We start from the raw sequence: 27,591 nt of genomic DNA, 5'->3' as shown, positions 1-27,591 counted from the left end.
TTTGTTATAGATTTTTATTATTATTGTACTTTATTCCGATTTCTCCAAAAGTGACCACCGATTTACTTTATGCATCTTTCAGTAGAATAGTCCTCCCATGACAATACCGTTTCTTATTCTAGCTAGGTTAAGTAACCCAATAAAGATGTGTAAAAACACAGCACTGCAACTTGCTGGAATCCAGTGCTAATTGCCTGCAAGACATGGCAATGTGACAAATTGTACAGTAAATGGATGCAGCAACCCCCAATCCGTGTTGTAGTAGAAATCATGCACAGTCCTCACCCTTCCTGTATGGATCCGATGAAACCAAGCTGAAATAATAGGAACTTCCAAAGATGGAGAGAATGTAGGAATGTCTGGCTATTTAAAGCTTAAAATGAGACTTGGTGAGATCCTATCTGTTACTTCTCAATGGTGACTAACAAGTTACTATGAATCCTTAGGCACAAAAACGACTACATATGATTCCAACTACAGCTAAAATACAAAAGCTACTGTACAAGGTAGGTATGAAGACTAGGAAATTTGCAAGTGTGGTAAAATCACATTTCGCTAGCGAGACATTTTCTTTGTATGTGAGTGCCCATTCGTTGTAGTTGTATTACAAGCCGAATTTAGAAAAATAAAGTTTTATAAAAAGCTATGAAAGGTGTGTTTTATCTCCAAAGTTGGACATTCCTAAAAAGAACCCCGAAATAGTACAGTGCTGCAACAAGCACATACCCTGAATTCAAAGAAACCCAACCTGCACTATTTTTCAATCATATGCTACACTAGGTCTATCACGGCTGTATGTACTGTACATTAAAACAGCACACTGTGCTCTCTGTATAAAAGTGTACATAAAGGCAAAGCAAATAATTTATAACAAAGACACAAGACAAAGGTTGCGGGAGCATTAACAGACATAATTAAAAAAATAAATCACAGAAAAGATGATAATTCGGTTTCTATTACCAGTGTATTATAGACTTACAGAATTCAAATCTTACATTTGGGTCCACTTCTTTTACAATGTAGGTTTGTTTCTTTCCACTGAGAATTCAGGTGTTTTATGTGTCATTTGTTATGCAAGATAACAAATTACTTTGAAACGCCAACCACAGTGCCTTGAGGTTCTGCTTACATGACCTTAACTAATAAATGCAATGAACTGGAACTTATTAACCTGGGAAAATATAGATCCTATAAGTGGCTACGGATTCCAGATGTCCTAAAGTAATGTCAGTTGAAATCTGCAGAAATAACCAACCATAGTTAAGAAGAGCTCAAATAGCATTTGTGGGATAATCTGAGACTGTTTTCCACCTCCTTCAACATAACTGCTATGTTAATCTGTTTACTGTAATTAATTTTTAATTTTTTAATTTTTTAATTTAAACTCAACATCTTTCCCTATTATATGTAGGCCTAATGTTTAAAATATTTTAAGGAAAAACAGATTGAATATGTTGAGTAGAAAATATTTAAACATTCATAAATCAGGGCTCCAAAAGCTAAATCTAGGTTTTTAAAAATAGCAATTTTAACAGCCCTTAACTGGGGTTTTAATTAAAACATCATAGCTAGCAAAGGAAATGAGAGCAACGTTAATATTATTTATCTGACAAGAGTGCAGGCACACAATTAATTCTACACAGCAATCACAGTTTGGTCTTGTTCCTTCCTTCTCAAAATGCAGACCATTCTTAGGTTATACATTATTTGCAATATATCCAAGTTTTACTTCTGTATCTCAGTCTTCTGCCATGTCCTTTTAGTATAACACAGTGTAAGCTCACAGTATGTATAAGAAATTAGTATAAACTCTGCATGTTTGTTTTAAAAGGTCTAGTTCTGGGAAAACTGCATACAATCAAACCATAATCACTTGAGCCCCCTTATGAAGCCTGATGCGCTGGGAAGAACCATCACCAGAATGTGCAGAAGTCCCCCTGCCCCCCGACTTCATGGGATTCCCTGCCCCCAGGTGTTATCGTGACACGTGGCACTGCCAATGGGACAGAGGGACAATGCGGTTTTTGCTTTAATGCACAGAGCTGCCGCAGCGCGGCGGGTGGCTCTACTTGATGATCTTGTGGAAGGGGTAGAGCTGCAGACAGGAGGTGAAGGCCCGGATGTCGGTGATGACTGTGACGTCTCCCAGGAGCTGTGAAACAGGCACGAAGGTCAGCTGGGACACTTCTCCGTAAGAGGAGCCCCGGCCGTCGGCGGGGGCCTCGCCGCTGGCCGGATCGTGCTCCTCCTCTCCGTGTCCCACCACCTACAAGGGAAAGACAAACGGGTCCATCAGCAAAAGCCAATTTTACACAGGGACTGTGGGACTTTGGTGGACTTGATGGCAAAACCTGGGCCACCAAAGCCAAAAGAAAAGCAGCTCTTTAGTGTAAGCCAACTCAGCCTATGTATTTCCTTTCTACTCATTCCAGTTTTATCTGCAGGTTTTTTTTCCCCAACAATATGTGCAGAGCAGTAGAGAAACACAAAGAACTTCAGTTTCTGCACGTCCATTTCATTTCACTGAACCAAAGTGTCAAGGTTTCTCTGGGGTCTTTTTGCACATGGCGACACTAGAATGGATGGAAGCCAATGGGGATCGAGGGACCTGAGTTTTAGTCATAAATTTGGATCGGACTCAAGGACAGTTGAGATTAAGGGCTGCAGAAGTAGCATAATCTATATTCATGTATCCACTGAGTGCTGGATGGAGAAGTGCACATGGGTGGGAGAAAGAACACAAGATGGCATTTCATCATCAGCAATACGGTTTCTCCATGAACACTGAGACAGGCAGAAACTGACCTGCCCGCCTTTCTAGAGATTGATGCCTTTCTATTTCCTTACATGCACACTGAGCTTCCTGCTGCCAGACCCACGGTGCTCCAGAAACCAGGACACGAGCTCTGCCTTTGTGACTAGCTTCAGGGCTTCGATCTACAGGGAGGAGAGGACAACGATGAGGAACACGCATCACTACAGCTCACTCTTTTATGACACGGAAACATTTCTATCTCCATCTGTACCACAGGCATGTTCCAATACTTTCCCCTTCCAAAGAATGTAAAGCCTTGCTTAGATAGAACTCTTTTCAATATTACAATTGCTTGAAGGATCCAAAAAGGCCATCTTAATTCTCAGTTCTCAGCACACTTGTGGACAACAGATTCCAGGACGTTGCTCTTTATCAATAAATTGATCAATCCTAAACAACAAAAAAACGTCTTTCAAGTTACTTACAGCTGGACAGGTTTTTGGGGTTTTGTACTGTATTCATTATTAATGTTAATGCTGAGGCACATACAGTAGCATTTCAACATCTCACACATGCTGCGCCTTCATCTATGAACCCCTTCTCTCCACCTCTGCATGACGCAGAAACAAGGCCACGTTCATGAACTACCCTGTAAGCACACAGGCTGCTGAAGGCTGTACCTCGCGGTTCAGGCGGTCGAAGACATACTGCTGGGTGACCACTTCAAACCAGTTTCTGTCCACCTCTTCACCCAGATGAGTGTCTTCACACTCCTTCAGCTTGATCAGCGCTGTCACCTGCACAGACGGGACAACGGAAGTTGAGAGCCTGGCAGGAGCTCATGCACATCCTTTTTCCACTGATTTCATATTCCCCACCTCTTAAACCGAGTCTCGTTTCTTCACAGTCTGCTTTCCAGAAAATGTAAACGTTTGCTTTGGACTCAACCTGTACACTTTTAAAACACACGTCAAAGCACAGCATTTTATAATAACAGTTCCCTTATGGTTAACTTACCCCTGTTTATCTCACACTGTCTTAATTGTTTAAAAAGACTAGATCAATACAAGCATTTCCTCTTGTAGGTGCTCTGACAAATTTGGGAAGAAAGCTGTCATTAATCAGCTCTATCATTCTGGCTTCTGCCCCTGACACTCCTATTGGGTTTTCCGCACTCTCCTATACAAACTCCCCCTTTTGCACATTCTACATGTCATTGCACAGTGTTGAATTACTGGGGGCATCAGCATTTGCAGTCTGAAAAAAAAATGTTTTCAGTAGACCAGTCTGAAAAGCAGAGCTGGCTGCCCACAGGAAGGTAAGGGGTATGATGAAGGTGTAGGCACAGGGCCAAACTACAGCTTCATGAGGTTTTGTGGAACCCTGAACCGGCAATAAGCAGGAGGACACAGGAAGTGTGGGCACCTATTAAGAGTTCTTATACTGTACGTTGTCACAAAGAACCTAAGACAGCATATAAAACTACTTCAGACTGATTGATCAATAAGCTGCTCACAGCCAAAAGAGCAAGGTGGAATCACCTCCTCATTTATACATTTCTTATGTTCAAATATATCCACAAAAAATGTAGTTAACTTTTTAAAGAAAAAAGTAAAAACTGAATTTTTTTACTTGAGCTACTTTTCAGCAAAGGAAATCCAAAACTAACTTAAGCCTTCTAATTTCCTTACATTTGAATTTTGAATGACTATATAAAAGATCTGTGGAGTGATCAAATCCATGGTACAACAAAGCAAAGGTTCTGACCACAGCTGAGTACATTTTATTATTTTACGGAGGAGAGTTCTCTCTCATCATGCATGAGGATTATGAGATGTCTCACCTGAACTTTGAAAGCATCGTCTGTTAAACTAGACAATTTTTCTCCAAAGCTGACAAGGAACTCTTCGATCTTCTTCTCCACAAATTCAGTCCTGCAAGAAACAAATATTCATTGTTACTGGATTTTGCAGAGAAGACCGGTTATTAGTACAGCAAATTCCACTTTAAAAATAGTTTTTGATTCATGTGTCAATATTCTGACACTTTGGCCTACAGAAAATGAAAGTTTTTTTTCTACATTCATATTAAGTCTTCACAATGAGATGTAACACATTACACATGGAGGGGATGAGTAACTTATCAGGGATATTTTATAGGCAGACCTTAAGAAACAGATGAACAAATGAAGCCATAAGGTAAAGAAAATGCTATTCTTTTTACAGTACAATTTAAGATAAGATGCTTACCAGCTTTAAAAATCAGAAACACTTTTTTTTCAAACCCTTTTCCAAAACTCACAAATGATTTCATCATTCTGTAATGCATTTCTTTTGTCCATTCACCTAGACTGTAAGGTTCTGAACATGTATACATGTTCCTGGGAACAGCCTGAATAGGCATTTCCTGGTTTCCTTCTCCCTCAGGTGCAACACATAACAGTAACTACACTCTCTTGATTGAAAACTGTCTTTCTGCTGCCTGAAGTGTGCTGTTGACGTCTTTCTTAGTGAACAGTGGAGTACGTTCTGCCAGAAAGACTGTATACCAGGACGACAATGTCCCCATCTTCAGAATACCAAAAGATGTGGTCATCAACAACCCCCAACAGACTGATGAGCATGACACTGATGTTATCCAAATCTTGGCCTTCTCAGTTACAAGATCTGAACCCAATCAAGCTTTTATGGTATAATCTGAGACAGCGTTTTCCTCTAACTTCAACCGTAAGAGAGTTTATTTGACTTTGCATGCAAGATTAGTGGTGCATTCCTCCTGGAGTTCTTCAGACACTGGTAGATTCCTGCAGAATACCATGGTGCATTCAGATTCTACTGGCTGCAACATGGTAAAATGTCTTTACATTGGTGTTTCCATTTTTATTGTCCACTATCTGTACATACTATGGTAGTTTTGGGATATCCGGTGAAAATTTCACTTATTTGCTCCCACATGCCACATTTGCTCATACTGGAGCAGTAATGATAGCCCGCTGGCTACGTCTTTCAGCTTTAAACTTTAACTATATTACCAACATTGCCCAAAATTATCCAATCCCTGGCACAAAGTACAACCAACATGCCTACAAAGCACACAGAAAGTGCAGAAGAAAAATTCCTGCTAAGCTGCTACACAATTAAGGAAACATGAGACTGAAAAACAAAATCAAGTTTTTCACATTTTTATGGAAAGGATTCCTAATTCAGGCCAATTAGCCCTGAAATATCAAAACTTACACAGTCATCAAATGTCATGATTAAAACTCACTTGAACTTTGTTGCCTGAGTCTCCACAGTGACTGAGAAGCCCAGGACTCCTGAAGTGTTCCTGCACGTGGGATAGACATGATACCTGAAAGAGTGTAAACCGCACAATCAGGGTTATAACAGAGCCTCTTAGCACTTGCTACTACCTAAGGCAGGAAAAAGCAGATGTATGATATCAAGTTAAAAAAAACAGGTAACACCTGTACATTTATTCAGACTTGCATGGTTTAGAAATTTGAAAGCCATGTTTCATTTTGCACAGCGATATGTTTATAACAGGATAAATGTGGTGTCACTTTATCCAGTGAAAATTCATTTTGACAAGGCTGCAAGTTCTTAGGGTCTGTGATTTAGTCAGAAGTATGATGTGTTGGAAACAAACAAGGTACTTTGTTGAAAATAAATCACCACCATATATTTGTATTTGTTAAATGCATGCAACGTTTGAAGAGCATAATGTGTTTAACCAAAACGCCTAGCAGTTAATAGTATAATCTAAACAAGGAACCTAAGCCAAGGATAAGTATGGAAGGGAAAGCAGGACCTCTTCAGACAAAGAGCTGAGGCTGCTTGAGAAACCTAATCAGACTTGTAAAAGCTGATCCACCGCAATACTTTACAAAACAGTTTGGTCTGTTACTGGGGAAAATAAGCTGCCCCTCTCTAGTCCAAAAAAACTAAAGAAGCAACGTGACCCAGGAATACACAACAACTGAGCCCGACCCCGACTACAGCACATCAGCCCTGACCATGCTCACAGAAATTTCCAAAAAGATGACGAGAAGCCTCCCGAGACACAAATGACGGCAAAAAGGGAATGCTGGCTTATTGGAGCCAGCACTCTCTCGCTGTGAGAGTGGGATCATGTGCCCATGCTGCCAGCGTGGCTGGGACACAGCGCTTACCCAAGGGTTTCCTTTGTCCTTAAAAAGTCAAAGCAGGGCTCCTCCATGTGCATCTGGAAAAGTAAAGCAGCTCTTTAGTGCAAGCCAATGTCAGCACCTGAACAACACCTGTACCGGAAAGCAAACCAGGAACTGGCTCAGCTTTCCTTCTATAGGATATTCATGGCCATTACTTACCACAAGCAACTCCATTAAAGTGTGCTCCCTGAGGTTCTTAGGCCCAGACTAGGAAAAGGAGAAAAACATCTATGAAGTAAGGTCTTAGCTGCCATGGAAAAAAAAATAATTGACAGGGGATTTTTTTATTTTTATTTTTAATATTTTAATGGCAATTTTTAAGATCTAGAAACATGCAAATGTGAATCCACAGCTATGAAGTGCACTGTAATAATTTAATCAATTTCAGGAAACCGGTGGTCATAGCTACAGTACAGCACAGCTGCAGAGTTTGGCAGCATCAGATAAGGCACATAGTCAGGTCACAGGTCTGTTCCCAGGGGTTGCAGCTAAAGGCTCTGAGCACATCATGAACTGAGGTTACAGGCATCTAACGCAGAGCCTGGCTGTGGGACCAAGAAAAGCAACAATGCCTCATTCTGGATGTCAGTGCGGAAGGATATAGAAAAGTAAAACAAAAGCAGGCTATCAAAAGAAAGCAGTGTGGTATCATTGAATACACAGTACATATTGTACACACACACACGGTACAATATAAATGTACCAGTATATGAGACTTGAGGATATGCACTTCTTTTTCTGGAGAGAAGTGAAGGATCAGTATTTGTCTGCTCACAGACTAAAAGGGACTGAAAAGAAACGATGCCTGCAGCAACCAAATGAACAAGATCCACTGTTCATTACAATGCTCATGTTCTCTGGAATACCTGATAGTAAACTGTGACTTCAGAGTTGGCATCTCCCTTGTTGAGCGACTTCACTTTGCACAGTGAGTGTTTTTGCGGTAGCTCCACCACCCTGAAGTGAACAGGGACCTCTACAGACAGACGCTGGAAATTCAGTTTTCTAAGAGAGGCAGAAGGAACAGAAACCGAAACGTTAAATGAATCTGAAATAGTTATATATTTTGAAATGTCCACATTCACTCAGTGCTGTTTCTAATACAAACTTCTTATTTTACCAAATGTCTTGTCCTCATCAAAATTAAATAATCAGTTTTTGTGAACGTTGTGCAAAAACAATGCTTTAAATGGTATATGTACAGTTATAATTATACTGGGTACAAGTAGTGCACACTATTAGTCAAATTACTTTAAAGAAGTCAATAAAAAGTCTCCATTGCTTTGGTTAAAGTCAAAAGCACATAGAAGGATTGGAGAAAATTAAAGTGTATCTGGACAGGTTTCTTTCACTAGATAAACTTTTATCTTAAACCCAAAACTAGAGACAGCCTGGCCTAGTGAACTTTCCTATGATGGGTTCCAGGACCCTACAGATAAAGCGTGACTCTTTTGTGTATGTTTTGTGAGGAAATAATAAACCCTAAGATCTCAGAATTTAGATGCAAGGATCTATAAATGTTTATGCACAATTGTGCAGACCAGACCACTTGACTCTTACTGTAGGGAAATAAACCACACCTTCAGTCACCACACAGGAAAGTCAGAATATCTATGAAAAAAGAATGACTTACTTTATAACATAGTGAAGGAACTCCATTGCTTCCTATGGTGAAAAAGCAAAAATTACCTTTCGTCTGAATAAGCAAAGTGGTCATATTTACTAAAGATGAAAGTTAGTATTAGAGACTGTTCTATTCAGATAATATAGTCATATACAACGGAAACAACAGTCATAATAAGCTGTTTTTTTGGCAAAAGAGCTAAAATAAGCAAGAAGCAAATGTCACTGAAGAGCTGCCTGTTAAACAGACAAAGAGCAGAGGTGTGCTAGAGAGATTCAGACACTAACAAACATCATGATGGTGACAATAAGAGCAGCTGTGCAGATAATGTTGCTGTGATGACAAGGAAATATTAAAATATAAAAAAAGAGCAGCCTTTACAGTCCTGGTCTGAAGTGTGAATGTCCGAGTGGCTGGGAGGGCCTGTGACACTCACTGTGCTGGTGAAGTTCCCCTGGACCAGCCCCTCTGCGAATAGCTCTGACTTGAACTGGCTAACAAAGACCATGAGGTCATCCACTGTAAGCCCCTTCATGATGGCCTGGTACTTCTGGATCATGGACCAGCGGGCCTGCTCCAGAATCAGCAGCCGGATATCCCTGCAAGGCCCAAAAAAAATATTGAGAACACGAGTGGGTGAACAGCCTAACGAAGAGCTTCAGCAACTGGAGTAAGAGAGGATACAATGGTGGCTATGCTATTTTTATATTTTTTATATTTTATATTTTTATATTATATTTCAGCATTGATAAGTGCATTTCAAACTACAGTGAAAGTAAAATCTGCACAATAACATATAAAACCTCCAATTTACACCACAAAATACACTAAATTTCCAGGTACACGCAGCGCCATGTTCTGTGATTCAGAACGAGGCAATAAATCTTCCAGTGAGGTAAAGTGGCCCTATTAGACTGTAAACAAACAGGTTTGTGAATACATCTCTTTTAATATAGCAGAAATATTGCTCTCAACTTCCAGACAGTTTTGCTGACAAGCACTACTTCCTTGCATGCAACTCTGCATGCATGTTGGAACTTTTCTGTGGTAAAATGTCTGCTGCACAACCTGTCTTATTCACTGGTGTACATCACATTACATTAGACATTACAGTGACTAGTGGGCAGGAAGGGCCGCTTTACGTCACAATTTCCGAGAACTCTCACAGCTCTCCGTTCACAATTTTGTGCTTAATTCAGAAATGGTAAAATTCTGAGATACCGTCAACAAATGTATTTTGTTATCAAGATTTAATAACCTGTGTGATAAACTGGCAGGAGCAAGATCTTAAGTGAACAAAATTGTCCCCCTTCCCTTCCAGGCAACTCACTTGCCCAGCTTGTCTGGTTTGATCAGGATGTTAAAGTAGGTCTTCTTCAGCTGCTCAGCAATCATTGAGAAGACATCCGGAGCTGCAGTGAAGTCGGCCAGGTAGTCAATGATGAGGTTGAACAGCAGCTGCAAGGAAAACATACACATCCCTCACACTGGTGTACTGGGGTCCACAGCTGTGCCACCACAGCTGTGTGAAGTTGAACCAGGACATTCAAATGTACTGCCCAGATGTTATTAAAATAATCGAGGAGTCAGATGTGTGCGACACTGAGGGCAAGGGAGACGATGCTCTTGTAAAAAAACCAAAAAGTTCTCCTTTATACTCACGGGAAGCTTGTGGTTGAAGCCCTTCACTTTTATTACAAAGCCATGCTCGCCAGCCACTAATTTGTACTCCAGCTGTGCAACATCTGCTTCATAAGCAGGTTCAGCCAGGTTATGAGCCAGGATGTTCACAAAGATGTCAAATAAGACCAGGCTGCAGGGCAGAGACAGAGTAATGCTATTTTTAGCACTGGATATTTCCTACCACTTCCTACAAATCAGAATTATTGATTCATAATTGTACACTCCCCCCCAACTCCCACTCTCATTTCTAATGTCTGGACTAAAGAATTCTTGATTAACCTGAGCTGCTACAGAAATCTTAATTAAAAAAAACATCGCCGGGAAAGTGAATTATTGCCTCAGGAGCAGGTAATTTATGTTGATGATTATCTTTATCCCTAGAAGGGATAAGACTTTTCTCCCTAATGACACAAATCTATACATAATCTAGAGACAAAAGTCACAGCCCAAACTGGACAAGAAGACCACACTACAAAGAGCAGTAGCTCAGCAAACATCAGGACAACTAGGGAGGTTTCATTTGATTCTGTGGGTAATGCCAAATATCACTATCTCTTTTAGTATCACAGTACTGGCACAGACTTCAACTTCAGCTACTTGCATGGAATCATTACTACATAATGCTAATGTGTTGAATTAAAATTCAGCTCATCTGCTGCAGTAATGTACTGATTTTTTTAGAAAAATGGGAAGATGCTATCAATCAAATGGAGAATACAGTATTTTCCAAATTGCTACAGCTTACTTACTTCTCAGGAGACTGCTGAATCAGGGGAGATATGAGGTGGAAACGAATATAAGCTATAGGAAAACAAAAGAAAACGATGCTTTCACTTTTCTTTGCTTTAAATTTTGAAGTCATGGCACTTTGAAGTAACATTTAATAATCTACTAGACACATGAAATACTCCACACCTTCAAAGCAATATATAAATAGAAGGAGATAATATATATTGCTTTTATATATAATATAAAAGAAAAATGGACAAGTAACAATTGCATAATTATTCAAACCCTTCCCTTTGCTGTGGCAAATCTAATTTAGATGCATAAAATTACATTAATGAGCTATACAATTATTTGAGTGGCTTCTGCGTGCAATAATTGATATAGTTTGAAATCGCTAACATCTATAATTGTATGGTCCCTCAGTCCAAAGAAAATTTCAAGCAGACTCATCTGTGAAGACCAATGAGTTTTCTAAACAACTCGAGGTTAAAGCTGCATCAAGGCACAGATCAGGAGAAGGGTACAAAATATTTCCAACACCCTTAAAATTTCTTTCAGCATGGTGAATTCACTCATTAAGAAGTGGAAGACACCCAGACCCTGCCTAGATCAGGCTGTCCCTCCAAACTGAGCACTCTGGTAAAAAGGAAACTGGTTAGGGATGCCACTGTGGGGACAACAGTTCCTTTGAAAGAGTTATGTCACTGAAATGGGAAAAAATTATTGTCAATAACATTCCAGTAATATGGGTCACTCCATGAAGAGGGATTGCGTCTAAATGATACTGCAAACATGTAGCAAAAGGTTTTGTGGTCAGACCACAAACTGGAACTTTTTGGCCTAAAAGCAAACCATTACTTCTGATGCAACATAGTGCATTACTCAATCAGAAGGTCTAAGTCTTTTGGGCAATGGGATTGATGCTTTTATTGGCTGTGTGGGTCAGGCACTAAGGTTGATGGCTGAGATACAGTAGCAGTTTAAATACAAAGAGGTCCAAAAGACCACCATATATCTAAAGACAATGATGCCCATTACAAACTATAACTAACCACACAAAGTCACTCACAGAAACTATGCATGAACAGCTGCTGTAATGGAGTCAATGACAACACAAATCATCTAAATACAGAAAACCAAAAGAAGGATCGTGTCCAATTTTGTCTTAGGCTCTTGTTTTATAGCTGCTGTTCTAACACACCTTTGGGAATTTTGAACTTGTTGTCCTTCTTGAACCACAAGCAGCCCTTCTCATTGTTGAGGATTCTGATGGGATATTCTGTGTCAGGGCAGTCTGAGGCTTTTAGAGTGAAATCCGTGGCTGTGGAGAGAACAACGGTGTTAATAAGGCAACACATCAACCAGAGGACAACCAAACTCGTCAACGGAAAAATGTAAATCTTCCTTGAACTTTCATTTCACTACTAATTGAACCTCTTCAATTATGAAGTTTCATAACCCTCCAAATTTGAGAACGATCAAATGATAAAGCTATATCATTGTTGGCTGACATACTAAAGCACATCTTAAAGCTGCCAAGAATTTTGTAAAAAAAAAAAATTGGTATACATAGCTGGAATACTGGAAAAAAAGGATTCCAACCAACTCTAATAATAACATTCGCAAATTTCAGCCTGTGTTTGGGCATGTTCGACTTCAGCTTTAGTATGGATCTGTCACAGTGCAGCACCCTGGGATTTTCACAACTACTGGGTTGCTCATGGTTGGCTCCTACTGGTACAGTGCGGTGGCTCTTTGGCTAAGGACCTGGGCCTGTGGCTGAAAGGTTGCCGGTTCACAGCCTGCGGCTGGCAGAGAAATCCTATTCCATTGGGCCCCTGAGCATGGCCCTTAACCCCAACTGCTCCAGGGGCGCCGCATAAATGGCTAAGCCTGACCTCTGACCCCAAGCTTCTCTCCCTGTCTGTGCGTCTCATGGAGCACAAGATGAGGTGTGCAAAAAACAAATTCCTAATACAAGAAATTGTATACGGCCAATAAAGTGATCCACTTTCCACTGAGCCCCTGTGTTCAAACCCTCTGTAACTTGAGGTCAGAGACACAGACTGGGTTTCAAATTGTTTCTGGTCTAAACCTGCAAACAGGCGTGGAACAGGCACCCTTGTGATGTGATTATGACTGTACTGGTCTTGCAGTCATAGCGCATCTTATAGTTCTTTACCTCTATCTACGTCTGTAGAGGTTTGATTATGTCAAAGATCTAGTTTGACTGCTGCACCTTTGCACAAAAAACAAACTTCCAAAACCTACACACACAAAAAAAGAAAATTCTGAGACTAAACCAGCACTGATCTCACTGAAAAGTACCCAGTGTTTTAAGGATATTTCATTCATATTAATAAGGGTGGTGTAATTACAGTATATAACACAATATTCCAAAATATTTTAAAATAACTATGATTAACTACAGAAAACATTTCAATGTCAAGAGGGTAATTAGCATATTTTGCTAAATTGGCTTCTAGTGAATGCAATGACTTCCCATCACTTTTTGAAGAACAAGTATTTTGTTGTAATATAAAAACAAAAAAAACACAAAAGTACTATAAATAATACTATGTAATGGTTGCACCTTGTATTTACATAAATTATGGTATATATGACCTCTTTAAAACACATTTCAATCAAATCTGTCCTGGCACAGCAAGTGAATTTGACACCTCTGTTGCAGACAGTTAATATTCAGAGACAGCAATAGTGAAGCTCAGGTTCTTAATTACCGATAAACATGTTTTCTGCGGGGAGGTGTAAGTCTGGGTTCAGCTCAAAGTCCGCAGACCAGCTCTTGCTCCATTCCTTGTCAATTTCTGTAAAAACAGGAACAATTAATTCCTTGAAGGATTAGCAGCAACAATTTGGATTAAATTTAAACACTATAGTTCTTACACATTAGTTTTCAAGTATGATTTTATATGTAATTCTTAAAATCTTTCAAAACTAGCCAATCTAAGGGATTTCATTTAATAATGAAAGATGTGTATCTGTCTTCGGGACTTTTCTGCTCTGTTCTGCACTGTCTCAGAGAGGGAGGGTCAGTGCGTCTCTCTCTGCTCTGTCCTGCGCCATCTCAGAGAGGGAGGGTCAGTGTGTCTCTCTGCTCTGTCCTGCGCCGTCTCAGAGAGGGAATTTCCCAGGCCTGTGAGGTCTCGATGAAGGAGTGGCAGTGTTTCTTCTCTTCCTTGCACTATGCATGCTATTCTATGAAGTGTGCACTTGTCAGAGGAACCTGTAAGCCTCATAACTCTTCAAGAAAAGGCATGGCTCTCACTGAGAGCAAGTTTATGGATAACTTTTTCTGGAAATGGAATTACAAAGAGCCCATAAGCCTTAAAACCCATTTAATAAGGTAAAGTGGACTTTCTTTACTTTGCAATCTTTTAAAATACAGTTAAAATGAGACACCACTCCAAAATTACCATGTAATTTTAACACACACATGAGATAGTTCCCCTCACCTTCCACACTGTACTGGGTTCCAAACCACTTCTCCTTTAGCTCACAGCGCCCCTCGTTGTCAGGAGACAGTAAAAGAAGGTTGGCCTTCTGTGGTGTAAGGAGATTGAGGGCAGCAGATATGATCTAGGAAATAAAACCAGACATATGAAATTTTATCTTTTATCTCTACAACACAGGGAACACCAAAAAGCTATCCACATGCACATAGTGTAAATCTTGTTAAGTCTGGTGTTCCTCGGGGCTGAAAACTGGGCCCCTTGCTCTTCAGCATTTACATGTTTCCACCCGGTAAGCTTTTAAGATCAGCTATCATTTCTACACTGATGATACTCAAATATACATCCATACCAAACCTGACACTTATGTAGCTGTCTCTATTCTATCTTACATAAAAACTTGGATGACTCAAAATTTCCTTCATCTTAACTGTGACTGAAGTCTGAGGTCATGCTTATTGGCACCCCCCATCAACTCTGTAAAGCCAATCCTGTAACCCTATCGGTAACTGGTTCTGTACTTGAGCTTCAATCAAAATGGAAAAACCTTGGGGTGATATTAGATTCCGGCTTAACATTCAACCCAAATGTGCAGCATATTGTCAAAACATCTTTCTTTTCACCTCAGAAATATCGCTAGACTACGCCCTATGTTATCACCAACTGTGGCTGAAAAGCTGATCAACACATTAGTGTTCTCTCGAATTCACTACTGTAACGTTCTCCTCGCTGGGGTATCAATCTACTTTGAACAAACTGCAGTATGCCCAAAATTCAGCAGCCAGGATCATGACCAGATCTAGTGCAAGTGATCACATTACTCCTATCCTGGAGTCCTTGCACTGGCTTCCTGTCAAAAGTCCATGTGGACTTTTGAAAATCTTCATGCTCGCCAATAAGGTTCTGCATGGCTTGGCACCTCAGTACCTGTCTGAACTATTATCGCCCTACTCCCCACCTGGCAACCTTCGCTCTTCTAATTCTGGTTTCCTTACTGTCCCCCAAGCCTGTCTACATTCCAGGGGTACGGGGCCTTCTCCTGTTTTACCCACAAGCTCTGGAACTCTCTCCCCAAGGATACCAGAGAGTCACCTTCTGTAAACTCCTTCAAATTCAGACTCAAAACCTTGTTCTTTAGAAGAGCCTTTACTTAACTGGTTCTGTGCTTTACCCCTCTGCTCCTACTATACTTAGTACCACCATCCACGGTCTCCCCCGTGTATTGTATCTACACTGTGTATTGTATATGTGTTTTAACTTGTGTATTTTTTATTTATTGATGTCATTCTGTAAAGCGCTTTGAGAAGCCACCTTTAAAGGCGCTATATAAAATCAAATTTATATACATAAATACCTCAGGCTTGTACTCAAACATCAGCTGGTCCCCAGTGAGGAAATCTTCCTTTGGGAAGAGCTGCATGTTCTCACAGACGCTCTCCACATAGTCAATTGGATCTGTCTGTCAGAAGAAAAAAGAGTTCAAGAGTTTATTGTAGTGACCATGTGTGCAGTTCAAGGACACCACACTCTCTGTATCTGAAATGCTGTAGAGTGCCGACTTCAAATTCTATCTAGAGACCCAATATGCACAATTGAAACAGCGAGAGGATATAATTACCTGCTCCTGATAATGAAACTCATTGTCCTCAATCTTCTGAATTTCTTCATATATTCTGTGGGGATAATGAGTAAATAACAGAACTTAAACATCATGCAAATTTAACGTTAAATGGTATGCTTGGCAACGTTACTGTTTCAGTTCAAATCAAATTTTTCTGTAGTCTCAAAATATCAGAATATATACTTTTATCAATCCATAAAGTGAAATTAATGACAACATCACACTACAGTAGTAAAACATTTGGTTTAGACAGCTTATTTGAATACTCCAATTATGAAGTCGCACACGTCGTACAATGACTATCTTCAGCAGTGCAAACACACCCATGCCTTTAGCAAAAAAAAGAAAAATATTCAAAGAAGCATCAAGGTGCATGATTAAATATTCTTTCAAGGCACTAATGTTTAAGATACACTTTAATGTTACTTCTGATTAAATCCTACCTCTGTTGAGAGCCCATAGTTTGAAGCATTTTCAGATATTGGAATACTAAGTGAGCAACCTGGAAAAGAACAAAAAAACCTATTTAATTGCTGATCAACAAAGACCAAAACAGCTGCCTACAACCTAAATGCACAGCACAGATCTGAAGTCCTTCACTCTAATCAAGTAGTTTTTGTGTGCTTAATGCAGCACTCAATACTACACCTTCTTCTACACAAGACTTGAATTATGCAAGTGCAACTTAAGTAAACTCCTCCCATGGGTCCCATTGAAAATAAATTCTGAGTTAAGGAGAGTTCTTGCCATACTTAAGTAGTAGGGTACATTTCAACCACGGATAAACAGCAGGGAGTAAAAGTAATGCGGCATCCACCAAGACTCCTACATCAGTCCTGTGAGACTATAAAGGTTGCCACACTATTTCACTGAAAACTATGAGTAACCCCTATTGCAATCATGTTAGGAAGGCGCCCAAATTACTTTATTTACTCTGTCGTTTGTGTTTAAATACAGTAAAGGATAGTGTAGGGTAATGAAATGTATAGTACAGTATGTATAAATTCATTAAAAGGTATTTCTCTCTCTCTCCATTGTCTACTTTATTAACTGTGCTGTTTATTTTATATATATTATTCCAATTAAAGGGTTTTAAAATGTTTTTTTCCTTTGTTATTTTCCTCTCCATTGATATAAAGGGGGAGGATGGACATTTCCTCTCTCACTGCCACACAGACTGCTAGATGCTATTACATTGGGTCTCTTGCTTTCTAACCCCTCTATGATCAGCACATACATCTGTTAACCATTCAATGACAATAAACCCTGGTGAGTCTGCAATTCTGCTCTCCAGTCCCTCCTTCACCTCTTGTAGACACAGCTAGGGCAACTATGTGAGGATGGCTGCAATATAATGAATAGTAATTCTCCACCTGTGTTTATGCAACATTTAAGAAAGGGGTCGCTTATGACTTTTGTCAAATTTGGATTACATGAAGACTTATGAAGACTCAGGAGTGGGTGTAATTACATCAGTTGCCATTTTACAATTTAGCCTAAAAAAATATCTAGCTGAGCTACAATCCAAAAAATGAATTTAACGAATAAAAACAAAAACAACCACTTCTTCTGAGAGATCATAAACAATATGGAGTATGGTAAATATTAAATTGCCATGTGGCAGACAAAAAGTAAAAATGGTCTGCAAGTGCACACTGTGCAGAATCTTAAACATCTTTGGCCCAAAAGCCAGAAGCAGAGGGACAGCGTTTTAAATAAAACAGTATCTGGTTTACCTTCACAACTAGAAAGACACAAAATCACACAGGTGTACAGCATGTAATAATGAACTGTAAATGACAGTGATATAACTTAACACAAAATTCAGTGATTTGAGCAGTCCACCCAGACGATTTGCCTTTTTTAGCTTTGCTATCGGGTACGATTACTATCAGTCCCACTGTTGCCCACCCCAACCCCCCACAGGCGAGTCTGACCTGGTAGAAGTTCTGATAGCCCTCATCCGTCAGTGTAATAGAGATACTGAAGATGGAGTATGTGGTGTTCTGATCGAAGCCAGACTCACTGTTCCCCCCAAACAGAGCAAGAGCCCAACACCTACAGGAACAAACCACAAACTGTTCTCATCTGGTCAAGTCTACTGCACTGTTGGCAAAATAATTAGCACAAAATCAATTAAAAACATTCGTGCTTAATTTACTATCACAATTCCCCACATTCCTGGAATATTGCAAGTTAAAACAGGTGTAAAAATGAACTCCAAAACTGAGGCACTGGCCAGGTCTTCTGTTCAAACCTGTATTGCTCTTCTTCATTTGCTGCTATTCCTACTGCTTAGTTCAAAATGTATATTTAGATATCCATCCACCAGCCATACGGGAAAGGGTGTAGGATGCCTGCACCATCATCACTAGAATCGAATGATTCACATTAAAGTTTCATTAGAAAACGCAGTGGAGCACACATTTTGTTGGCATTTTGGAGCAGTTTTAAAAGCAATTTATGTTTTACCCCTTTATGTTCATTTCAGTGCAGGAAGGGAAGGGGTTTAACACCAGCTGATATTTTTCATACTAGGAAGTAAAAAGTTACTTGAATTCAGGTAATTGAAGTATGCAAGGAATCTCAACTACATAAGATGACGCCGAAGAACCTTTCACTTACTTTTTCCTGAGCAGGGACAGGATGCTACCAGTACCTTCATGGCCAATCAGCCAGGAAATGTAATGCAGAGGCTTCACCCTAAAGGACAGACACAACAGCAAAACAGCTCAGGAGTGCTCTTCTTAACATGCTCAGCTTTCAGGGAAATTAAAATAGAAGGAATGATTCTGACTTTTAAAAACCAGACTCAATGATTTGACCACAAGATCATATTTCTCAATACTGTCAATTTACTCTTGTAAATACTTCAGCTTTACTCTAAAAGGAGTAAAAAAAACCTAAAGGCAAAACAGTATGACGCCTTTAAAATGGTCCTAGACCATCAATCATTAAACCTAACAGAAAATAAGAACAGTTGACAAATATCATGAAGTCATTTGACATATCTAGCCACCAACTAGTTCCTCTCAGGACTTCATCCAGCAGTTTCTTGAAAGAAGCCAGAGTATAGGCTTTAACAGCATGGCTGAGAATGTTGTTCCATTCTCTACAACACTAACCACATGCAGCATCAAGAAGCCTGTTTTGGGGGAAAAAGTAGTTCACCTTCACTTGCTTGAGACATTGGAAAAAATCATTGTAAACAACCAGCACTCAGCAAGACCTCTGACAAGGGCAGCACACGAGATGGGAGGTGGGGGCCATGGTAAACAATATCAGCCTGTTTCGATGTGTTGCAGCATCAGTGATGGCAGGGGTGGGGTTCAGAAACACACCTGTAGTGCTTCTCCTGCGGAGGCAGAGCCCAGGTGAGCGTGAGAGCGTGGACCTTCCTCACAGGCACCACTGCAAGACAGTCACACACAGTCTCAGGACAGGCACCATGACACAGGGCTTTCGCCCTCCACATTAAAAAGCTCACTAGCAAGTCCGATAAATCAGCACCCCTTCCATCAAACCACAGGTATAGTAATATTCCACCACCATTTGTTTCGAAATTGGCCAAATCTGAACTGGCCACTTCCACTTTTACCTTAATTTTAAGTGCACAGACAACATCAGGACAGATGGTTTTCATTATAAAAAAGGAAAAAATTAGCTCTTGCATGTCGACTTTCCATTCACTTCAACAAATACAAATTTGAGATCAATTGAATGCCGTTGAACCACACAACATGGTAGAGAACCACCAGCTGTGTGTTTTGCAAGACTGATACAGAAACATTGCTGAGGATGCCTGCCTCGTGTGTGGGCTAAGCGGCACAGACAAGACGCAAACTGAATCCTGGCGGATGGACAAACTGGGCTTGGCAGACTGGGCTGGACCTGGCCTATGGGCCACATATTTGACCACCTTACTTCAGTGGGACAGTGTGGACCCATTCAAACACAAAAGCTTCTCACCACACCCACCTCTGTAGAGTTTGTTGAAGGCAACAGTCTCAAACGGGTCTAGGAGGTGAGAGAAGTCTGGCTTAGGCAAGCCACTGAAACCAAAGCAAAAGCAACAATCAGTTACCACATGCAAAATAACAGACAACCAAGATACTGTGCCCAGCGAGATAGCAGATTCACTCCACCTCTCCCTGAGGCTGGACAGCACATGCCGCAGTGTACTCAAACACCCTCTCAAATGTGCAACTACTGCAGCAGAGACTCACTTGTTAGGAACACAGCTGAAGATCTCTCTCACCCAGGCCTCCAAAGTGTCCAGGGTCTCTGCAACACAGTAGAGAATAGAGTAATCCTTGCAACTGCTCAATATAAACGCAGAGTGACATATTTCATAGAATGGTTTGTTTGTAATGGAGGTGTTAAATGTCATTTAATATAATACTTCAACTTGTACATCAGGATCCTCTTGATTTAATATCTTTTATTCTTCCACTCTTTCAAATCCCTCAATATTGTACAACTGCAGACATGTAAATACTCTCTCAGTACAAGGTGGTACCATAGTACTGATCTGCATGAATAAAGACCTTAGTTATAATTACTTTTTTCCCAGAAATTTTTATTTTAAAATCATGACTACAAATTAAGTAGCACAACTGAAAAGAGTTAAACTGGATTGACTCAAAAGGGTGACCTGGCATCCATTCTTCAAACCTCTGGCACCCTCAAGACCCCCCCCAGCGGGGCGTCACCTTTAGACTGCACTGCCAGGGTCATGTAGTGGGCAGAGTAGTGTCGCTGCCAGAACTCCTTCAGTCGCGCGTAGGTGTCAATGTTCTTCTCTCGGGGCTCATGCTTCAGAGTCTGAGCATTCCCTTAAAACACAGAACAGAAAAAACAGATTTGCCACAGAAAGGAAAAAAAATAATTTCCACCACGGCAGCAAATATCAAATATAACAACTTCTAGCAGTTTTGTTGCTCAATTTCAAGTTCTTATAATAGCAGTATTTTGGGAATTCACTGTATATTTACCAAATATTTTCCTGTAAAAAACAAATAGCTTATCGGTAGGGTTACATAGTAATTTCCAAACTAAAAAATCATTATAAAGGCATTTTCCCCACCAGAAGCAGCTATCTTTATACACTCCTGGAGTTTGCTCCACGGTGAACTAAAAACCAAAATGAACTTTTCCAATTACTAATCCTGCAATGACAGGTTTTTTCCGATGAGGGGGTGGCATTTAATTGCACGTTGTCGGACACGTCAGACCCAAGATACCCTGGGTGCTCACTCCAGCGTGCTGAAGTGTGCTTCAGGAAAATGTTCGGGGACTCCATCAGTCAGCTTCCTTACCCCAGCAGAATTTGCCCATTGGATGGTTTGGCTTGGCCAGGCTTCCGAAAAGCATTTCCTTCCGATGGGAGTCAGAGGGCCTGGCGAGCTGATACTCTAAAAATCAGGTTTCAAAAATACGCTCTCAACGCATTACAAATATTTAATAAAGATCTGTTACAATTACTTTGTAGTGGGACTCAAAACACCTTTTTCTGACCGTACCACAAAACCAAACTACTGGGAGTTAATACTATGGTTATGTTATACAGAACAGGCCTCAGGGAACAGTTAACACTTTCATTTTATTAAATTTGCAAAAATGATAGTATTCAGTTTCACACAAAAGACTTCCAAAGCCTTTTCCTTTCCGTTAAGGCACTAAATGCAACATTGCCTCATTCACTGCTGATCACAGGGACAGCAGACCTGGCCACATATGGTGTGCTTGAAAATGTTTTCAGAAGATGCTCACCACTGTCCACTGCCTCCACCTCTCTGTCGATGGCATCCTTGATCATCAATGGGCAGATGAAGAACTGAGCCCACCTGCCAGCAAGACACAGAGACAGAAGCGGTTCACTCAAACTGAGGCTCACATAAAAATCACTAATTTATGCACAGTGATACAGCAACTAATGGATTACGGCCTGTTAATTTATCTGGTGTTAGAAAAAATGTTTTAATAAACACTGTAAATTTTTCATTTTTCAATTTATTCTGTAACACATCGTTATAATTGAGAAGCAACAAACTCCATTAAAAGTAATAAGGGCTGTACTCATGCAAGTTAATTTTTGTTTTTGGAATACTGGAATTATCGATGTTACAAGAACTTGGTGAACTGTTTTTTTCAACAGTGCACCAGTACAAATTCTAGCCACCCCCGTCTTTGATCCCTTGGCTTCACGCAGTCACACAGCAGGCAGCAGGCTGGTTTCTCAACCTGCCCAGCCCCCTGACGCACCTGTCCAGAGCCTCTCTGAAATGCTTCCTCTGCACGTCGAACTGGAAGATGGTTCTCTCGCAGTCGGTAGAAGCGTTGTCGCTGCCGCCATGCTTCTTTAGAAAGGCGTCGAACCCGTTCTCAGCTGGGTACTTCTCGCTACCCATGAACACCACTGTAAAATAAGACAGCAACACCGGTCGTGCAATCTGAGCTCACACAGGGATCACGGCCACTGTTTCATTGCAATGCATTACTGTTACTTTCCATCTTGTCCCCCACACTGTGTAAACTCACCTACTGAGTTAAATAAGGACACCAAAACTGTAATGTATCACACCTCTATGCATCTCATTTGCTTGTTGTGTATTGAAAATGCACCACCTTTCGATCTTCATCCAATGAATTTTGACAGACTGCAGTTTGAATGTCTCCTGTCTAGGTGTAAAATACGCCAGCACACAACAGCACTTACTGTGTTCCAGAAAATGGGCCAGCCCAGGAAGATCATCTGGATCACTAAAACTTCCCACTCCAATACAGAGGGCAGCTGCAGACTGAACCAGAAGACAACATGAATAATCCTCACCAATACAATCGCCAGACACAAATACAAGGACCAGAGACATCACAGACCTTAAAAATCAGGATAACCAGTTAGGCTCCTATTGCATCGCAGTGTGATCACTTTCTGAAAATCACAAACTCCTGACCCAACAAGCAAGCAACTACTGTACATAGCTTTGGAACACTGGTCTGTCCTTGTGATCACAACTGCTGTATCTGCATAGCAGTATTACAGACGCCTGCTTTTCTACATGCAGTTTAATGATGTCACATGAAATTTTGTTAAGAGCTTTGTGTAATGAGACACACATAACCCCCAAGTTTTCTTCCCAGTATGCGTGAGAGTCTACTCTTAGCCAGTACCCAGAGTAGATCTTTAAAATTTCTAGGTATAACTAATTCTCATAATGAAATGTACCATACCCTTGATCTTCAGAGTGAAACAAAAAGAAAAGATTCCCTTTCTAGTTTTCCAAGCTTCGAACTCTGAAATAAGCCAGTAACAGCCGCTGGATACTTTAGGCTTTTATCCATATTTAAAATATATTTCAATTTGTATTTACAAATCACAAATTTGCATTGTGTGGTGATCAGTTAACGTTAATAATATATATTTATGATTATGAGCAGGCAAAAGATGTTGCAGCAATATGGCAATAACACACTTTTTAGAGCTTGTACAAGTGTTACTTGTATATGAACCTGTTTTTCTGAGGTGCATTTTTTCTTTTTCACGTCACATTCCTCCACCAGCTCCTCGAAATCGCTGTCCTTCTCATCCTCATCGTGTTCTGACTCTTCCTCGGTTCCCTCCCCAGAGTCATCTTCCTCTTCCTCCTCCTCCTCCTCACCCTCACTCTCCTCTTCCTCCGAATCTTCGTCTTCTGATTGGGATGCCTTCCCATCCACACTGGTTAGATCTGAGATGAGGAGAGCTTTCAGCCCGTTGTCCAGCTGTATGTACCTAGAACAGAAAACAAAGCATCACAGGCCCGAGAAGAGATTTAAAAGCTTCATTGCTACCACGGGGCTAGCCAGGCAATGCTTAATAGGTCATTTGGGAGCTGTTTTCTGGCAGGGAGAGAGAATGACATTGATGGAAAAGGTTAACATTCAAACTGAGAAACTGTTGAATTAGCCAGCACTCTGTGGGAAGAAATAACTAAATGATTTCCTTGCCAAAAGAAAGGGACTGAATTATTCATGCGTATCTAATGAGTCAGGTTTGACTGACTGGTCCTGGAAATATGTAAAACTGATTTTTAATTTTATGTGGGTTTTATTGATTCCAGGTCATATGCAGAGTGCAGAGCAGCACTAACTATGTTTGCAATGCACAGCCTCTTTGTGCATGTTCTCCAACTGGAAACTCTTTAAGAGACCTACGCTTTCAAAAAAGCAAGACGCATTGATGGACAAGGGTATAACCACACATAAGTGGAAATCTTTGGGTCAGTTCCTGGGCAACTAAGATATGAAACCAAGAGATTTTTTGTAAAAAAAAAAAGAAGGATGTGTTTTTATCAGTACCATGCTGGCAGAGTTTTATCTTCATCATGATGATTAATAAATCCTAATGTGAAAACTGGTCAAAAGAATAAAAACACCAGCTCTCTCATAATGACTGCAAGTGGCATGCAAATGAGAAAATACAGAACAGCTTAGCTCCTGACAAAATACTATAAGGAGAATTCAGTTTTCCAAGTATCTGTTACCAGCCTGTACATAACAATAAGAAACTGAAACAATCTTTCTACTCCCCCTGACAGCAAACTGAATTTCCCCAGTACCCCGAGAAATATTTTTGACTCACAAAATTATATGTATTTAGACTGTTTAAAGCATTACAGTTTTAAAGTGTTTATGAAGTGAATAGGGAGCTGTTAAATACAGTGGACCTTTGAGAACAGTTTGTGTTTTTATTACACCATTAGAAATGAAGTTGAAATGAGAGCAATCAGTACTCAGAAGTATGTTACACTTGACACTCCTAAATGTGAGGAAGCTGGAAAGCTTAGGGAAAAAAAGCTATGCCAGTTTCATTCATGCAATGTAAACTCAGATGATCCACACATGCCTGGACATTTGAGACTATCCTTGTTGAATAGTGGTATAACATTACATACACATTAACAGCTGACTGCTCATACCCAGTTTTGAGTTACAGGACAACATCCTGTTCATATGCAATCTTGGTACTCTGCCTCATGTATTTGTGATTCTGGTTAATTTAGGCTTAATACATCTATAAAAAATGGCTTTTAACTATTTTCACATGTACTGTATACAGCTTCAGACGTAAATGTAGGTGTCCGCAGATTTAAAGAATTATTCCTTTATTCGCAGGACTATTCGTGGACAGTTAACAAAACGCCCTTAAAAGACATGCAATATTCAATATGAAGTACTGAAGAGTTTATCCAGTAGTTCATAGAGTTCATCTAGGTTTGCACCCATACACTACGGGAGCTGTGATTTTCTGAACTGTGGAATAGCTGTTAGTAACGGTTAAAATTAATCAGCTGAGCTGCTCAAACAATTCGTTGTGACTGCATGTCTGGTAAAATCACCAGAAAATAATGTCATCACTTTCGCGAGAATTGTTTTAAATACTTTGGATGGCACACCGCACCCCCGAAATGTAAGCGGACTTGAGGAATGGGTTAGGAAGTCTTGCACAAAAACAGTGACCGACTCCCCCACGACGTGTCGAGTACACGAGCAGCTCACCTGTACTGCTTGGGGTCACTCGGCGATTTGACGATGTCGGGGTCGCCCCTGTTGTCTTCGCCTCCACCGCCGTTATCCCCGGAGGCTCCCTGGTCTCTGGGCTCGGCCTCCTGCTGCTGCTTGGCGTCGTCAAGCACACCCGTGCTGGACGGCTGGGCAGAACCGCTCCCAGTGCTCTTGGACTTATTGGTCAGAGGCATGCTTATGACCCTCGACACTTCAGCAATGCTGGTCAGAACGGGACTGGGGAATACAATTTGACAACGGCTGATTAACTTCAACCCTTTATTACCAAATGCAGTAATACTACGAGTAGCCCTGAAAATCGCAATAGTGATGGCTAAACGACACCACTTCCAATGCGTGCAATTTTTTTGAAGAAAACTTTTTTTTAGGCAGGTTGAACTATTCCACGCATGCCCACCTGATCCAAAATTGTAAATACTTTCAAAAGCGTTAAACTTATCTAACCTAAATCGGCATTTAACAATATGAGAAAAGCACACTGGCCGACGGACACGGTTCCTTATATTTAAAATGCAAACGTTAAATTACGATAATTTATTTAAAAGATAAGTTACACATCGTTGGAAATATATCACAGGCCAGCTGTAGCTGGAACAAATCCTAACAAGCCCAGTGTCAGTTACAATGCAGTTGTTTTTTCTGACCTAGAGGTCAGGTGGCAGAAAACGTCTTACAGCTAGCCACAGATCAGCTATATTATTTAAAAAAAATGAAAACGTCTGCAAAGTTCTTGATAGATTATCCCTCACGTAAACACATTGTCATACCCCCCGGTCACTCAACCAAACTGCGCTGCTGTTCAGCAATCGCTGAAGTAATTGGCGGATGCAGAAGTGACTAGCCAATATGCTGTAATGTGATTGCTTACCCTAAACTGACGGGAGTTGTCAATTCAATAAAGGTTGGTAGACCGGTGAGAGAGCAACACGTGCAATTAAAGCCGAATTACTTTAATGTTGCTGCGCAAAATGAATGTTTCAAGAAGTGCGTGGGTGCACAATGAAGGACTGATAGATACAGTATTTACCATCGGCAGCATGGGTTCCAGGACAGCGCCACTGTAAAGACCAACCAAAACTAGAAATTAATTTAAAAAGGCGATAGCGGCGCGATCAAGTTGTCGTTCAATCTTTTTCGAATTGATCGGTTTAAAGTTTGCGGTAAAGTATGGATTGCCAAATAATAATAATACGGTTTTCCCTAATGCTTCCACGGAGGCTAACATCATCCGTATTGTGATGACACAGAGCTCGTTTGCCAAGAGCTTTGTCTGAGTGTGTCTGCGTGCACACTGTAATAATTTAGTACTGAACTACAAAGAGCCAGAATGCGTGTGCACTCCAGCGCGTTTCATTTGATCGATCATATAGAGGCGCACAGAGTCTGAAGAAGCTACTGTAACTTATTACAGTTCAGTACGTATTAGGATGACCTATAAACTGTACCATTATATTGGACATGCAATATAACAATAGATACAATGCTGGAACAGATTTTCATTTTCACATTGCAAACATAGATTAATATTATGCGCCATATGACAGTAGTAATCAGAGGAAACCCGATGCCCGTGTTTCCTCATCAAGAAGCAGCCTAGTATTTCCCCTTTAACATGCAGCTATTTCTAACCAGTTCAGGGTCACAGGGGAGTTGGATCCTATCACACACACAACCCAGGGGTACTTTTCCCAGAAGCTGGTTAACCTGTGTCTGTGGGTGCTCCTAAACAATGTTTTGGGACTGATGGAGGAAACTAGAGCACTTGGAGGAATCCCATGTGAACATGGGGAGAACATACAAACTCCACACAGATCCCCCAGGTCCAGAATTGAAACTGGAAATGGGAAAATAAAAGAGCCTGTATTGTAATTTATTAACGCCAAAAGCCTCTGGTGGGCCTGGGTCCATTTCTGTGGCTGAAGAACTGCAATGATTTAACAGATCTGTAGT

The 27,591-nt window shown here is 40.5% G+C and overlaps 1 protein-coding gene across 4 annotated transcripts; it reads right to left on the bottom strand.

The window, feature by feature from the left end:
* nrd1b (nardilysin b (N-arginine dibasic convertase)) lies at positions 1-26,806 on the bottom strand. 4 transcript variants are annotated; one of them, XM_015356555.2, is made up of 32 exons: positions 26,669-26,806; positions 25,615-25,857; positions 23,587-23,848; positions 22,793-22,874; positions 22,339-22,492; positions 21,847-21,920; positions 21,393-21,488; positions 20,787-20,909; positions 20,301-20,358; positions 20,053-20,126; positions 19,416-19,485; positions 18,700-18,777; positions 18,012-18,132; positions 16,518-16,576; positions 16,072-16,126; positions 15,808-15,912; positions 14,457-14,580; positions 13,722-13,808; positions 12,182-12,301; positions 11,001-11,052; positions 10,231-10,381; positions 9,899-10,026; positions 9,005-9,167; positions 8,578-8,609; positions 7,811-7,949; positions 7,104-7,151; positions 6,927-6,979; positions 6,023-6,106; positions 4,599-4,689; positions 3,436-3,552; positions 2,848-2,937; positions 1-2,266 (listed from the first exon to the last, which is right to left on the bottom strand). In XM_015356555.2, exons 2-32 carry the CDS (start codon positions 25,812-25,814, stop codon positions 2,066-2,068), a joined length of 3,291 nt encoding a protein of 1,096 aa, XP_015212041.1. In that variant the 5' UTR covers positions 25,815-25,857; positions 26,669-26,806; the 3' UTR covers positions 1-2,065. The 4 variants fall into 4 exon arrangements, with proteins under 4 accessions (XP_015212041.1, XP_015212042.1, XP_015212040.1 ...); XM_015356556.2 differs by lacking the exon at positions 26,669-26,806 and adding an exon at positions 26,409-26,496; XM_015356554.2 differs by lacking the exon at positions 26,669-26,806 and adding an exon at positions 26,391-26,440.
* Positions 26,807-27,591: the final 785 nt, after the last annotated feature.

The sequence above is a fragment of the Lepisosteus oculatus genome, chromosome 9 (genome assembly GCF_040954835.1).
Source record: "Lepisosteus oculatus isolate fLepOcu1 chromosome 9, fLepOcu1.hap2, whole genome shotgun sequence".
Classification (NCBI taxonomy): domain Eukaryota; kingdom Metazoa; phylum Chordata; class Actinopteri; order Semionotiformes; family Lepisosteidae; genus Lepisosteus; species Lepisosteus oculatus.
The sequence above is the reverse complement of the archived record's forward strand: the minus strand, read 5'-3'. Positions and strand labels throughout refer to the sequence as shown.

Bases quoted from the DNA above. Each gene is read 5' to 3' on its own strand.
- nrd1b (XM_015356555.2), bottom strand. From the start codon at position 25,814: ATGCCTCTGACCAATAAGTCCAAGAGCACTGGGAGCGGTTCTGCCCAG. The intron at 6,980-7,103 runs GTAAGTAATGGC...TTACTTTTCCAG, and splicing joins CTTTAATGGAGTTGCTTGTG to ATGCACATGGAGGAGCCCTG. The intron at 2,938-3,435 runs GTACAGCCTTCA...TCCTCCCTGTAG, and splicing joins TCGACCGCCTGAACCGCGAG to ATCGAAGCCCTGAAGCTAGT.